At 35.6% G+C, this 17,042-nt stretch overlaps 1 protein-coding gene across 7 annotated transcripts in view; it reads right to left on the minus strand.

The window, feature by feature from the left end:
- Positions 1–584: 584 nt before the first annotated feature.
- Cdh18 (cadherin 18) overlaps positions 585–17,042 on the minus strand; it is an 886,990-nt gene continuing 870,532 nt past the window's right edge. For 4 of the 7 annotated variants that reach the window (XM_028868182.2, XM_028868181.2, XM_028868183.2 and 1 more), the window contains 2 exons: positions 6,433–6,684; positions 596–1,960 (listed from right to left, as the gene is read on the minus strand). In XM_028868182.2, coding sequence (XP_028724015.1) covers positions 1,470–1,960; positions 6,433–6,684 — 743 coding nt within the window. In that variant the 3' untranslated portion in view covers positions 596–1,469. Of the gene's footprint in view, positions 1,961–6,432; positions 6,685–17,042 lie in introns of all 7 variants that reach the window. The other 3 variants (XM_028868189.2, XM_028868188.2, XM_028868187.2) reach the window with 3 other exon arrangements.

Consider the following 17,042-nt stretch of genomic DNA (forward strand, 5'->3'; position numbering starts at 1 on the left):
TAGGTCACTATGTAGTAAAATGTATGCAGATATGTATTTTGAAACTAATGGTATTGGTAAATCGGATATGTGCAAGTCTTCAGCCAGCAGAATACCTTGCACTTGGTGAGTGGTTTCACAGTGCCTTCTTTGTCCTCACAATAGCCCTGTGAGGTAGGCAGAGAAGTCATTGCTATTCTACACTGCAGTTGGGGACTCTGAAGTTCAGAGACTCGGGGTGACCTGTTCAGGGGTCATATGCGTGATTCCTCTACTTCTTTGGCCTGTTCCTACCTATTTTCCTGTAAAGACCATGTGTGCAAGGACTAACCAGGAGAGTGAGAAAATGTGGACCCACATGAAGGTTGAAGATGGATAAACAACCAGATAAACCACAAAGGGATCAGACTCACCGTTGGACTTACATATTATCGATGACTACCTAGAATGGAAATACATGAACTGTGCTGAAGTGTAAACCAGCAGGCAAAAGATTTGACAACCACCTTCAGATATAAATGTACTGAAATGAATGGGGATCCAGAGAGAGAGAGAGAGAAAGAGAGAGAGAGAGAGAGAGAAAGAGAGAGAGAGAGAGAGAGAGAGAGAGAGAGAGAGAGAGAGAGAGAGAGAGAGAGAGAGAGAGAGAGAGAGAAACAATGAAAAATTTCCCATGTTTTTATACAGGATGAGGTTTGTAATTATATTTGAAATCAAAACTTCCCTGACATATCTGATGACTGGAGTCTACTCATTCTGTCAGTTTAAAAACAGAGTGTCCCCGATTAACGTAAACGATGATGGACAGGACAGAGACCTTGGTCTCCGTGCCGAGGACAGTGCGTAACCAGGGCACTGACCTTGCATATGTTAGAGTACAGGCAGCAAATCCCCATGCTCCATCAGCTTTGAATGGGGAGGGCAGAGGGGAATGAAGTATTCAAGTCCACGACAGAGTTGCCTGGTTTGTTGGGAATAACTCCCGTAATTGAAGCAAAGGACAAGAATAATGAGCTCTGTCACAATAACAGATTAGGGGTCTCAAAGGTCCACCCAGAGAAGTCGTATAGGAGGTTGTGACTACCTCTGCATGTTTCCATGGGTAGCGTATGATACTGTAGGGATCTGACAGTGATGTGAAGCCCCCTTTGTAAATTTTGCTTTAGGAAAAAAGAAATCACAACATAGTGAAATAAATATTCATTGTTTGGCTTAGTTCAGATATTCTTAATTAAACAGTACCATAGACTTTATTGAGCATTTGAAAATATACACAAGGAACAATAGCTTTTTCTCTGTACTTATTTTATATTTGACTTTCTTCCAATAACCCACTTTTGATCATAAAAAGGGCACTTGTTTCTACAGGAGCTGTGTACAGCTTGCTCAGTTCCAAGTACTGTTTCCGCTCGACTTCCTTGTCATATTGAGGTCATATCGCCACTTGGTCAGGAAGCAAATTCTACAAAGCTCCAAAAAAAATTGACCGCCTATGTTGTTCTTTCAGATTCCATCTCTCCATAGAGTTCTGCTAACTTTTTAAACTCTGGCCCCCAGTCTCCAAGGTAGTGATAATCCTGGTCTGATTGTGTGGTTGCTGAGTCCAAAGAGCTTATAGACCCAGCTTCTGACCTCTGACCCTCATAGGCATAAGTCTGTAGAGAGTCATAAGGGGGTACGCTGGGGTCCAGGTCTGCTTCTGCCAGTCTTTGCTTAATAAACTCCTGAACATCTATACTCTCCAGGGTGGACAATGTCGGGTGTCTAGGAGTGAGCTTCACTTCAGGCCGAATGTCTCTGCGGTACTTGAACTCCTCTGCAGCGGAAGGATTTCTCAAAGCTGTGATGTCAAAGGCCTCAGTGTCTTCTTCCCCCCCTCCCTCATCATCGTAAGTGACCACATTCTCCCGCACATCCTCTTCTGAAATGATCAAGGGCTCTTTCTTGCTGCGCCTCAGGGTGATAAAAAGGACCACAATGGCTGAAGAAAAAATGGAAACAGGATGAAGTTAGAAGAGAGAAGGCAATGCTTGGACTTTAAGTATTAGTGTTTTCCACGATGTTTTCAACACCTTCTAGAGTCAGGACAGCATTGCAACACAGCCTTGATCTGCATGCTACTGAATGAGCCAATAGACATTAGGATAGTTCAGAGAATGTCTAAACTGATAACCTCAATAAACCATTGCAGATTTACTAATCTGTGTGATACTATATTATTCTCTTTTGCTAAGTTTGTGTCTTGACACTCATTGCAGTATAAACAATAACTATTCATTGTTTAGTGTGATGGAAAGAAATCTTTTAACTGGAAAAAATCTGTGTTTATAATTTACAAATAATTATTTTGTATGGATATGAAGAAGGCAGAACATATTTCTATAAAAATAATCAAAGTCAATATTTTTCTATAAAGCTGCAAATGGTTTTTACTTTATTTATGCACAATTTTTGCTCTATAGGAACTGTTCATTTTGCATTATTTTTTTCATAACTTATGTATTCCTCACAGCAGAATTTTGGTTCTACACAATTATGAAATGAAGAAGCAGAGATAAAAAAAGAGGAAAATAATACAACAACCAAGACTTATTGAGGAAGACACTAAATAAAAGAACAGAGAGAATGGGTAAAGATGTCAACCATTTAAAATAATGGTTTCGATAGCAAAATTTCCCATTAATTGATACAGACATTGTGTACACAGGTTAATGCCTAGGCACAATATTCAAGCACGTGAACAACTAGACTGTATTTTAGGGTCTCTCACCAAAAGTAGTTAGTAGTATTGCTAACACTGGATAAAGTAATAGAAAGAAGTCTTGACACCTGGTTTTGGTCATTTCTCAGTATTTTATGCCTTACACTTCAGCAAATAGAAAAAGGATTTCAGTTAAACTTTGGTGTAGAAAGTATGCACATAAAAAAGGAAAAAATAATCAACACTATTACAGAATAGAGAGATCATTTGTATTCTTCACAAAGTAAATGCTTCAAATTTTGTGTGCATTACACTTCCATAATGAAGCGTGGAGGATAATACTATGCTTCTTAAGTTGTATATGTGTCTATTTTGCAAAAGTTTAAAAAGTATTCATGGTAAGGCTTGTTTAGATTTACTTATTTTGAATTTATGTGTATAAATGCTATTCCTGCCTGTATGTCAGTGAGTTGCATGCATCCTCTTGTAAGATGTTATATGCATACTGGAAAACAAACCTCTGTTCTCTGCAAAAGGAGCTAGTGCCCTTAACTGCTGGGCCACCTTCCAATATTCCTCAAGATGTGTGTTGCTTCAAAAAAGAATAGTAATTATTTAAACCCTGAGTCTAATGTTTTTCAAGTAAGAGGATTATTTGCTAGTAACCAGTGACTCCCATAGATAATACATACAAGCATAACATAATAGTAAAATCCCGGATAATTACACAACCTGCATAATTTTCAGAGTGAAAGGGAACCATTTATATTTGTGTGACATTAAGGCATAGATTATCTCTCTAGTTACAGGCAATTGTGTTAATCCAGAGAGCATAATGGAAAGGAACAGACTAGATTGTGGTCCTGGCTGTTTTTATACATTTTTGTCAGTTATTGGTGTGTAACGTGACATCAAGTAAATACAAAGAATCTTGGTGGGAGGGAACAAGAGAAATTTCCATTAAAGTGGAGACAGGCTAGGTGATTGGAGACTCCTTGTGGTATAAATAACCTTTCTAAGAACATTATTGTTAATTGTTGCTATAAAATTATTTCTGGTTTACTGTTAATACTGTCCTTCTAACTGTTCTTGAGAACACTTAGAACCCTTGAAACTGTTACTAAACATTTCCATCAAATCCCATGAAAAAAGAACACATCATTTTAAGAACATGAGTGAAGATAATAATTAGAGACAAATCACTTATTGAAAATTTGGAAATCAAATTAAAATAGTAAAAAGAAATTCACCTGGTCTTTGAAATCATGTACATGATATGGATATGCCATTTATATTATTTGGTTGGGAAATACAATATCAAAGAGCCAAAGTGTTATAAATAAATATTATAATTTTATATATCATATATATTATAAATATATATTAAAAATTGCATACTTCTTTGTTTAAAATTGTAAATCATCTTGGGTTACTTGGAGGTAGATTTTAGTTGTACACCTAGCATGGAATCTCAATGATTGCTGTATTTTTCTTTTTTTTTTTTTTTTTGGTTTTTCGAGACAGGGTTTCTCTATGTAGTTTTGCGCCTTTCCTGGAACTCACTCGGTAGCCCAGGCTGGCCTCGAACTCACAGAGATCCGCCTGCCTCTGCCTCCCAAGTGCTGGGATTAAAGGCGTGAGCCACCACTGTCTGGCTGATTGCTGTATTTTTGAGATGTTATCATTCTTCAGTGTTCCATCATTTGTTAGTAGATTTCTTTTTCCTCTCTTAGTGAATTTCTTTTTTTTTTTCCTGTCTTAGTTTCAAAATTACAAAAAATTTGAGATCATTGTTACTATCTTTCCTTAGGTAATTTTGAGACATATTTTGATGGAGCTCAAGCTTCCTCAAACTTGCTATATAGCATAGGATGACTTTGAATTCCAGATCTTCCCACTCCCTTCTCAGCACTACTGAGATTCTAGATACATTCTGCTATGCCTGGTTCATATGATTCTGAAGACTGAACTCAATACTTTGTGGACACCAAACATCCTCTATATACTTTCTACTGAATTTGGACCCTAATATTATATAATTTTTAATGATTAATCTATTTAGTATCATTTTATGAGTATAGACATTTTGGAAGCATGTATATCTGTGTACCACTTATCTGTAGTGCCCTCCGAGGCCATAAGAAGACGTTGGATCCCCCAAAACTAGAGATAAGGACTATGCTGAGTCAATATGTGGTGCTGGGAATTGAACTCGGGTCCTCTCTAATGACAGCAGATGCTGTGAACTGTTAAACCAATTTTCCAGCCTCCCTGATACTATATTTTCATAAACAAAATTTCAAATGAATTGTTCTTCTTTATTTCTTAATTTTACTCCCAAGGAAACACGTTTAGTTAACTACTTTTGTACTGGTTTTTCAGATTATTTTTCCTATCAATTATTTATCATCCCCATATTGGGATTGCTCAGGGGTTTCCAGATTCATACATACCCCTTGTGTGGTCTGGATTTGCTTTTATTGTGACTTGAATTACAACACACTCCCTGCAAGTTTACATCATCACAGATGTGTTTACTCAAAATGTCTGTTGATCCTTTTATATGCCAAAATATCTTGGTATTAAATGTGGTAGAAATGAAGTATCACAATCATAGTGATTATTTTGATTAGCTCCACAAATGCTACTGGCAGCCTCTGGTCATGGCAGTTATCACTGAAAATTTCCAACTTGGATACCGAGAGTCTCTCGAGATTATTTAATTGAGAACAGATTGGAAGTAACTGCTCAGCCTTCTTCTGTTTCTCACTTTCTTCTATTTAATTTTTAAAAGACACATTTCAATGCCTAAAGAAATTAGCAAATGTACAATGTACATAGGAACACAATTCCAAAGGTCTGAGTTGTCCTGCTCCCTTCTCTTATACATATTACTATAAAAGACTAAATGGAAAAGCTTAATGCAGCGTGGCTTGCTACAATGAATATAGTGAATATTGCTGTCTTGCTACAATGAATAAGGTCTTGCTATAATGCACTAAAACACTGAGTGCTATGTGGCTGGATGTGATCAATAATTTTTAATGAAGTTATTTAACTGCTAAGTTGCTCCTGACATTATCAGTAGACCTGTGGTATAACGTATTGTCTGTTTTCTCTGCCGCCATTTTCACTTTTGACTTTCAAGACACTGTGTGTTACTGATTTTCTTTGTCTCTCACCCTACCCTCCCTCCTCTCCTTCTCTCTCTCTCTCTCTCTTTCTTCTTCTTCTTCTTCTTCTTCTTCTTCTTCTTCTTCTTCTTCTTCTTCTTCTTCTTCTTCTTCTTCTTCTTCTTCTTCTTCTTCTTCTTCTCTTTTCTCAGCTCCATCTTTCTTTCCTTTTGAATCTCAATACACCTGCACCCGGGTTACTCCTGGTCTTTCCTCCTGAGCATATTCTTTTGCTATGTCACTTGCACAAAGTGTTTCTCTGCTGTGCAAAGCTTGCAAAGATTCAGGGCATCCTCTGCAAAATATAGTCTTCCTTGACACCACCCCGAACTCTCCCAAATATCTAAATAACATCGGGTATTTGACTTTTACACAAAGTATTGTATTGTGACTTTTTCTTTCGCTTCATTCAAATTATGCTGGTAAATACCATGTCAAAGAACTCCTAGCATCAGCATCATTAAAAAGTTCATCAGGAGAAAATTCATGACGTCATGTTTCTTAACCATGTACGCATTCCTTATTCTGCACTTCCTTTTTTCTAGAGTCGCCATACTTGTTAGAATCATAGGAACTTACCAAGAAGAATGACAACACAGAGAAGAATAGCGATCAGGGCTCCTGTGCTCAAGCCCGCGGAGGACAGGAAGGCTTCTGCATGGCAGGTCCGCACACGCCCATCTCTCTCGCAGGCACAAACCCTGATTGTGAGGGTGCTGCTGCTGCTGAGAGAGGGGATGCCACCGTCAGAGATCATAATGGGCAGATAATACACATCCTGCACAGTTCGACTAAATCTCCTCCGCCTTGTCAGAATGCTGGCTGTGTTATCTACGACAGACATAAGCAAAACAAAACACGCTTAGTAAATCTGCCGTGAAAAATTCACATCTTCTTTCATGGATACAACGGGTATAGGGAATTTTTTTTTTTTTTCAGTTTGTAAATGGACACTCCACCATAAAGGGGCAATTATCAAAGGAAGAGCAAATATTGGTTTTCAAATTGAGAAACCTATTTGAAAAGTTAAGAGACCTAGCATCAGGGGAAAAAGAGATTAGAGTGGCATTACAGAGAAGAAGGTACAGCAATAAAAACTTTAGACGTAGACCTAGTCACTGAAACATTTAAAATGTGAAAAGGGCATGAAGCCAGTAGAGAGCCACAGGAAACTTCCAAAACAAAGACTGTGGTAGTGAGTGATTAGGCAGACATTTCTATTCTTTTAGCAAATGAATCATCGGTTCCCTTCTATTCCATTGATCTTGAATGCACCACAAAACAAGACAGCAAGACTCCGACAAAACAAGACAGCAAGATTCCTGATAAAGAGGCAACATCTTTATAGATCATACAAAGGCACTGAGCTGAAATGAAACTGGGAACTTCTTCCACACTGTCTTTTACTGTGATGCAGGAGCTATGCAGGCTGAGGCGAGGAAATGCTAATGACCTGACCTAGGTGGACCCTGTGTACCATAACACCGAAACACCTGCTACTTTGCACGTTTGATGAGGATACACACTAGAATTACAGCTAGAGGTGATTAGTCATACAAGAAATCAAAGATATTTTTCTATGGTACTTTGAATTTTTTAGTAGAAGTTTTATGAAATGGTGACATAAAACTTTTATTTTTTTTTCAGCCAAGAATCTGACTTTTAAAAAGAAAAGGGAACTTAAGGAGCGATAATCTCTCACCTATAAAGGCATAGCAGGGCAGAATAACAGGTTCCTGACAAAGGGTATTCTGTACTTCACTGGACCCACAAAAGCATATGTGGTGGAACACTCACCGAACTCGAACAAGATACTTTGAACATCAGGAATGAACATCAAAGATGGAAACAAAACACACAATCTCACAAATACAAGATAGGTGTTAAGTGGTAATAAACACACACACACACACACACACACACACATATATGGATAGATATATGGACAGACAGACATAGATGATAAATGAATAGATAGATAGGGAGAGATAGATGAAGAGAATATAGAGCTTTCAAATAAACAAAGAATCTTAAAAGCATTCACTATATATATGCATATATACACATAATCAATTAATCTCTTCATTTAAAACATTAAAATATTACACACAAATTATGTCTACTGTTTCAAAGTGTCATTTTAACCCCATAGTGTGAATGTAGAGTAAGCCACCTAACATGGTGATAAAATAAGAAAAAAAATGACAAAGAATTTTGAGATAACAAGGGGGTCACATGTCATGTACAGATTTAGATGAGCAGAAGGTCTCTAAGTAATTCCAGAGACTGGTAAATTTCTTTCAGAACATAATTAAGGTAATTGTGTTTGTGGTTCATGCACTATCAGTTCAGTGCAGAAATACCAACACATCTGCTTTACTTCTTCAAAATAGTATAGTCCTTATTCATTATATAAACCCATTTCTTATTCAGAATTGATTATGCAAGCCTATTGGAGGAATAAGCACAGATGTAATATTTAATGTGAAAACTAAAAGAATATTGTGCTGACTTAGAATAGTGAATATTTCACTTCAAAGGCATTGAAGTGCAATAATATCAAATATAATATTTTATTTATGGAGCTTTTTAAGGGATAACATTGTGGGATATTTCATTAATATATTTATAGTAAAATACATTGTTGATATGAAGACTGTCTTTCCATCTCTGTTTCAGCAATGATAGAAGGCTACAGAATAGGAGTAGTAGAATGCAAATTACTATTGGCCATACAGTTTGGATATAATATATTTAGTTAATTTTATGAACATCATGTTTCTATACATTTAAAGAATCACACATAGCTAGTTGGTGTTGGTACATGCCTTTAATCACAGCACTCGGGAGGCAGAGGCAGGCAGATCTCTGTAAATTTGAGGCCAGCCTGGTCTACAGAGCGAGTTCCAGGATAGGCTCTAAAGCTCCACAGAGAAACCCTGTCTGGAAAAAAAAATCCTGCATAATGGATCCTGATATTTGACTACTTTTAGTAAATTACATAGAGTTAAAGTTAAAATAAGACGTTTTAAAATATTTTAAGTGGCTAACAAAAATCCATTTAAAAGTCCAACATACCTTAGAAAATATGAAAACCACATGTTCCTGAAAGTGGAAAGCAATATATACAGATTCCTAGCAATTTCAATGGGTTCTTTGATTTTAGTAAGCCTGAGAGATACTTTTTATACAAAGGACAGTAAAATAGACCATAGAAACAATCTTCCTAAACACCACAAAACAGCAGAATCATTTGAGATTCTCAGCCGTGTGCCACTAATTAGAGCAAATGTTTAGGTTTTCTTTGTTGTTTATCTGAAGACAGCTGAGAAGAGCTGCTTTATCCAGAAGAATAGGCAGGCTTTTACATTTCAGTGTTCCCAGGTTCTCGGGCAGCTCTAACAGTCATTCATAATTTAATTCATGGAGCCCACACATGATACAGTTTTGTCTGGGTTTCCAGTAAAGCTTCACTTACATAATACGTTTTGATATGAACTCTACTCAGCAGGAGTTTGTTTTCTGCTGGTTTCTTATTACAATGTCATGGATTACAAAATAACTACCCAAATGAACTAACCTAAGGTGCGCTCCTTCCATGGCATAATCTGCTAGACTGTCTAGTGAAGACTTACTCCTCCTTTTTCTCTTGCCTCCCCCTTCAAAAAACCCCCAAGAACGACTACAATCTCAGTGCTTCAACTCTCAATTCTGCCTGTTCACTTGGGTTTGCAAACATCTTGCGGCCTCACTTGTGTGTCTGCCAGAACACCAACCTACCATCCAACACACCAGTATGTTCTCATTTGCACCCTGTAATGCCATCTCTTTTGCCATCTGCCATACATCTTCTCCATACACCTTTAAATTGCAAAGAAACCCGACAATCTAATAATTCTGATTTTAGATTCATAAAAAGTTGTGGAAAATTATGTAGTATTTATTCACGATACTCTATTGTCATGTTTTTTAAATAAAGCTTTCAGAGGAGACTAGAAATTGATTAAAATTACTGTTATATTATTGTTATAAAATTTAGTAAAGTAGCACTTTTGAGGTTTTATTTTTTTTTCTTCTACTTTTGTCTGGTTGCTCTATCACTCTCATAAAAAAACATCTTGCAAAGAAGGCAGAAGACTTTATCAACACTTTGGTAACGATCTTTGAAAACTCTTTAGTCCGTATTGACAATTAATTATACAGAAGGGTTATATGCATATACAATACTGTATAGAAAAACAAAGAAGAACATATAAATTTATTTGAATCAAAATTTGATATCATGTCATCCGGAAATCTCCTCATGAAAAACGTGATAATTTAGGTGATAGGTAAAAGAAGCAAATGATAGCAGGCAGGTGGGGGAATGCCAGTTTATACTAGCACTCAGGAGGCAGAAAGAGGAATGTGGAGGCTCATGGCCAGCTTGAGTCATGGCCAGGTCACAACCCAAGAATTGTAATGATAGACATGTCTCAAAAGAAAATGAGAAAGATAAGGTGGTGGTTAGGTATGGGGCTGTTACATGTTCAGATTTAAAAACCAAACAATAAATACTAAAAAAAAACACAATCATGGCGTAATAATAAAATGGTAGAAGTGAATGGTAAAAGTAACTGTGGTAAATGTTTGAATTTGAACTCCAAGGAACTCCTCTACTTATTATTAACCACACACTTTTTTTTTTAGCACTAAAATGATGAGACATTGCAAAAGAAAAAAAAATCATGTTTAGTTACTAGATGTTTAGTCCCTGAAGAAAGTCTTTAGTCAGTTCTGGCGAATACATATTTCCACTCTTTAAATTTGTTGAAATGCTCACGACTATTTATGCAGATGTTGGGTCATAGTACTCCTACAATGTCAGGACTTCTTTGCAATAAGTATAATGAGGTAAAAATAGGGCTGACTGTGTCTTCAGGGGAAAACAAAGGAACATGTCTGGAATGGTAAAAATAGATTTTTATACTTTGTTTTCTATGATTTTTTTTGAAGTTTTGTTTTCATAGAGTGCATGAGTCAGTTTTCCTTTTGTTCTTGGGAGTGGGAGGAAAAGTGAGAGACAGCGTGGGTTAGTAAAACAAGCATTGGGAAATGGATCAAAAGGGCCACATCAAAACAACACAAAAAATCAGTAGTGCTTGAAACATTCAGAAAGAACAAAAGCACATTTTTCCACCTATACTAAGACATCAACTAAAATTCCTTGCTAACATAGAAATTCACACATCCCTACTTTGGGGTCAGAGGGTGTACATAGTGTTTAACTTCGCAGCATTCATGCTCGGAAAGTGTAAAGCGAGAGGACAGCGTGGTCCTGTCAGGTGAAGCCAGATAAATGTTAGTAGCTGGTGACCCTGAGACTTGACTGGTAGGGGAAGGAGAGCCACAGTAGAATCAAAACATGTCCCAGCTCCTTGTTGACAGCAGCTAAGTGACTCAGCAGGGCACAATGGCTGCCGCATCCATTAGAGGATGTCTGATGCTTGGTTTGTAACTTAGGGGCGATTATGTGTGCACTATTTTGTTTAGGAATGGGGGAAATCACTAAATGTTTTCTTGAAACCCTGTGGATAAAAACAGAATTTTAAATGTTTATGCTCGGTGGAGAAATTAAGCACATTACAGCACCAGCTGCGAGTTCTTATTTGAAGGCCAAAAATAAAACTATGGGGATATTGACTGCTATGCAGCTGACAATGCTAAAGAAATATAAAATAAGCTCTGAAAAGCTCCCAAGGTTTCCGCTGGGTCTCAAACAAAAGGACTGCATTGCCATACCAGTGCACTGAGAAATTTGAAAGAAAGAGCATCAGAAGATACATTAAAAGCTACAGAGTTAGGACAGAAATCATTTCCATACCATGTCTGCTTCAAGTTCTCTTTTAGTACATTTTCAAATGTCTCCACACAAACTATTATTCTCCTTTTCACTTACATGATCTTTTAAAAAGTGATATCACAAGCAGTTCATTGCACATTTTCTGAGGGAAACAGTATTACAAAGAAGCAATTTAAAATAATACAGTGAAGGCAAAAATAATTGATAAAAAATTTAAGAAATATTTTATAAATGATATTTATAAAGTCATTTGTTTTCTTATTATTTTTGACATTAAAATATAATCACATCATTTATCCCTCAATACATTCATCCAAGCAAACCCTCTTAGGTATGTATCAGACCTCTTGTCCCTGCTTCCTTTCAAATACATGGTCTCTTTTTTTTTTAAAATTGTAATATATATATATATATATATATATATATAGAAAATCATAGATATATAAATACATACTTTAATTTGTGATATACATATCACTTAGGGATACCTATATTTATATATATTCCTAAATACGTGAATTTAATCTGCTTAGTCTGTGTAAATTCTGTATATATACATATATATATATATATATGTATATATATAAGCTCACCATTTGGTATTGAAAAATAAATCAGTAAATAGTAAATGCTTTCCTGGGGAAAACATTAATTTTTAAAAATATGATCAAATATATAACTTGAAAATACACATCAAATCAAAAATGTAGAGAACTAAGGATGGATTAGGTTTTATGTTATTAAACTACCATCATTTCTCATAAGAATAATACCATTGCACATCTTATTTGATACAGCATTTATGATCAGGAATGGTAAGTGGACCGAGAAACTTCACATGTTCTAAAAAAAAAATTTCTTCAAGACTTACAGTATTGAAATTGAAAATACAGTAAATACACAACAATATAAATTTTTAAAATGTGGCACAAAATATCTATTCATGCATGAATAGATCCATGAAATAGAATACTAATTAAAATGTAAAAACCTGGTGTGCTTTGGAACCCTGTGAATGGCTTAGACATCACTGTACAGAGGTATTGGTGGTCTCTTTCATTGCTAAAATCTGTAGGACTTACGAATACACTTTACAGTTAGAGTTAAGCCTAGGACTTAGTCTGGCAAACCTCTTTACATTAAATAAATCCTAGTCCCGAAAGACCCAACAGGAGGTTTCTGAAATAAATCAGATCCACCATGTTGACTAGGAGTGACTTTATGTTAGAGGAATGGTCTGTTCTTCCATATTAGCCAAGGGATGAACAAACAGATCCCTAATACATTCCTTTGATGGCTTGTTGGCTAATATTATTACTACAGTTCAATTACTAGAGCTGGTAAACCAAGAGGATAAATTTATTTAAAGGAGAATTTTGGTGATAAACCTAAAATTTTACAAGTTACTAAAGGAAAACATACATACCAATCTACAAACGTTTCACACATTTCTTGCTACAATTTTACAATTACTTTCTTTGCCATGTTTTAAAATTCTTTTTAGATTTTCATTTCATTTTATGTATGAGTGTTTTGTGGCATGTATGTGCATGTGTGTATGTATGTATGTATGTATGTATGTATGTATGTGTATCATGTTCATAAGTATGTCCATGGATGTCAGAAGAAGGCATAGATTCCACATCATTGAAACTGTGGATGATTGTAAAGCTGCATGTGGTTTGCTGAGAACCAAATCTAGTGTCTCTGATAGACCATAAACCATTTCTCCAGCTTCTTAACCTTGGTTTAAATTTAAAGTTTAAATTTAAAATAAGATTGCATTACTAACTATTTAAAGCCAATAAAGCTCATTAAATTAAATCAAATATTCAGGCTTTTTCATACTATATCTTATAAAATAATCATCCAGTTTTATTATCTTAATATATGTGATTAATATTTAATTAATGATCTAGGGAAAACAACTTTTCAGAAGAATATTGATCATTTTTGTTTATCATCTCAAGTTTTTTTAATGATTACAATTTGACTCTCATTGCCCAGGAGCTAAATGGTAGATTCATTTAGTTGTTTATAAGAATAGACAGTTTCATTTTATTTATGAATTAGATTTCAGGAAGAACTAAAATGTGATCAAGTCTCTGTAATACAATGCTTGCTAGATTTTTCTAAACAATGCATAGTATGATTTGTCTGTCACCTGTATAAACCTCTTTGTTCAAATGTGTGCTCTGTGTCACTCCATCTGGTCAAATCACATTCCTAATGCATTTTAAGTGCAGCATGAATGCTCTCTCTGCAGTCACCTCACTGGCTTGCATTGCAAATCACACCTCACGCAATTCTTGCTTCTTGAACCACACAAGGGCCTTGGAAGCAGGAGTGTCAGGTGATTTAATTCCTTCGAATCCAGACAGTTTACACCACTGTCTGACACACTGCGAACTACATACCACTTTAAAGATTAAGTAGCAGGAGTGAAACAGTGTTAACCTGAGAGCTGACAGCAGAATTTCTCTTCCAAGATGGGAAGGAAAGAGAGGTGTTAAAGTGTGGTGCAGTGGGACCTGGAGAGATGCCTGATGAAGAACAGTATAAAATGTCAGTTGGACGGAAGAGGATATGAGTGTGCACCCTGTATTATTTTTAAAGAAAATTGGGTATTTTTTCTTTTTGTCTAATAAATGAACAAACTAAAATTTTCCAAAGCATAATTAATATTCAATATGTTTTCTGTTTTCTACTCTGTTATTTTTGATTTATAGGTATATTCTATACCCAATCCATTGTTTTTGGGAGCAGAATAATTACACATTGAGTATTCATACTTTGTCTTTATATATGTGAGACCTTTATCTTATTTTAAGTTGATTTTGATGACCATATATTTTCATAATGGAATTTCATGAGAGGTCTTATATAGTTGTTAAATTTTCTGAGCATTCAGTGGGTGACTATGGCCTCTCAGCATTAAGAAGAGACTACAGTTTAGGTAGCAGAGTGATTTTTTTCATTGAAGTCCTACCTCTAAAACTACTAGTAACTATTTGCTTCTAATTTGCAAAAGATTATTTTAACTTCATACAAATTTTTTAAAATTTGAATTCATTATCTGTAAATTTGTAAAATATATTGTTATCTATAAAGTTGGAAAAATTTCTGAGGGTATGTTCATATCATTGTTAAAAAGTTCTTTCTTTTATATTTTTTAATTATGATTACATCATTTCTCTCTTCTATTTCCTCCATCTAAACCCTTTCTTTCCTTATTCCCCTCCTTAGTCTTTTCCAAATTAAGGGCCTATTTATATATGTTTATACAAATATTTATATACACATACATTATATACATTATACACACATATACATATACAAATACATATATGTGTGTAAAATATGTATATACATTCATATGTCTATATGTCTACATATACATATTTATAATTTCTAAACATATGAAGCACAACTTGCTCAATCTGTATAATGTTACATGTATGTATGTTTTTAGGACTGATCATCTGGTGTGAAAAACTAACTGGTGTGCTCTTCTCCTGAGGAAGATCATTTTTGCTGCTCTCAACATTTTTCAGTTGTTTGTGGTTCTTTATGTAGCATTGAGGTCTTCTGGCTTTTCCTTGTCCACATTTGCATGTCTACTGTTGTTTTCCTTGTTTGAGATTTTTTTTCTTCTTTTTTTTTTTTAGAATTTTGAAAGATTTTTTTCTTAGTATTTTAATAGGAAATACTCTCTAGTGTATGCTATGAACTTCAGGGGTTCAATTTATTTAACCCCTACTACATTGGTTACTTTTCTGTCACTGTGACAAAAGATCAACAGAAAGTTAAGGAAGGAATGGTTTGTTTTGGCTTGCATGTCGAGAGGGAGAGAGTTCATCATGGATGTGAAGGTAAGGCATAGAAATGGTAGCTAGAAGCTGGGTGAGCACATTTTTAATCTACACAAGAGGAGATTGAGAGAGCTGGAAGTGAGGAGAGGTTGTAAACTCTCAAATCCATCTCTAATGAGATACTGTTTCCTGAAGGTTCTATAACATGCTTCTAAAGAGCACCACTAACTGAAGACCATGTGTTCAAATTCATGGGCCTATGGAGGAACATTTCTCACTCTAAGTGAAAACCTGTTATATTCTGTTACTTCCCACTTAGAACAGATTCCCAGAGACCCCAGACTTAAGCTAACACCGAAATATCTTCCTGTAAGCATCAATGCTGCTGTTTTGGATACATCCACATGACATTTTTATTTAGCCATCCATGTTTTCAAGTAAAGTAAGGAGAAATGAATTGAGATTGATATGAGATTATAGACTATTACAGTCATTTCTCAGGACTTTCGGGTATCTACTCATCTCATGAGAGCTAGTCTTTTAGTATGATATGCCCATGGATACTTTAGGTTACAGTGAGCCAATTGAGCATACTGTACTCTGATGAGTGGGGAATTATATCAGATTTTAAAAAGTGACAATAGTAACACTGGGTAAGAATAATGACTGTCACACAGAATTAAAACCTGCTATAACTAAAGTACTAGAAAGAATCCCATACCACACTAAATATTCTCCGAAGTTGCCTCATTATTACACAGAACTTTCAGGGTCCTCGGTCACCCTAAGTTTGTTTCTGTTTCTGTTTCTGTTTGGCTTTCTCGACTTAGCAATTGTAAATAGGTTGGAATGTTTCAGGTCCTGAGCCAAATATATGAAGTTATCTTTAGCCCCCTACATATCCATTAGCTGGGCGGTGGTGGCGCATGCCTTTAATCCCAGTACTCCGGAGGCAGAGGCAGGCAGATCTTTGTGAGTTTGAGGCCAGCCTGGTCTACAGAGTGAGATCCAGGAAGCAAGGCTACACAGAGAAACCCTGTCTCAGAAAACCTAAAAAATAAGCAAATAAATAAATAATAAATAAATATCCATTAATTGTCCACTGCTGTTTGTGAATTAACCTCACCTTGACTATGAGATAAACATTTAGGAATGTAGGTAGCTTTCACTAAGACACAATGTAAACATGAATGAAAGTATCTGAGGCTTGTTGCCCAGGGTTTCTGACAGTTCTGTAACATCCTAAGTGATGTGTATACCAATATATTTGAAAATACTGATACATAACCAATTTTTTCTTCTGTTACTCTAAGATTTTTATGAAGCTGTTACCATATTGGAACATGATCATTGGGATAACCTAATGCTGTGTTCTCCAGCCATAGTCACTTACATTCGGAGCAGAAATGAATTATGTTACTCCCTTTGATTTGAGAACTGCATTTTTGTAAAGCATTACCACCCATTCTAATTCTCATATATATCTTGGAGATCTGTGTGTTGCTTCAAACCTGGGGTAAGGTTCTGAGTTGATT

The sequence above is a fragment of the Peromyscus leucopus genome, chromosome 11 (genome assembly GCF_004664715.2).
Source record: "Peromyscus leucopus breed LL Stock chromosome 11, UCI_PerLeu_2.1, whole genome shotgun sequence".
NCBI lineage: Eukaryota > Metazoa > Chordata > Mammalia > Rodentia > Cricetidae > Peromyscus > Peromyscus leucopus.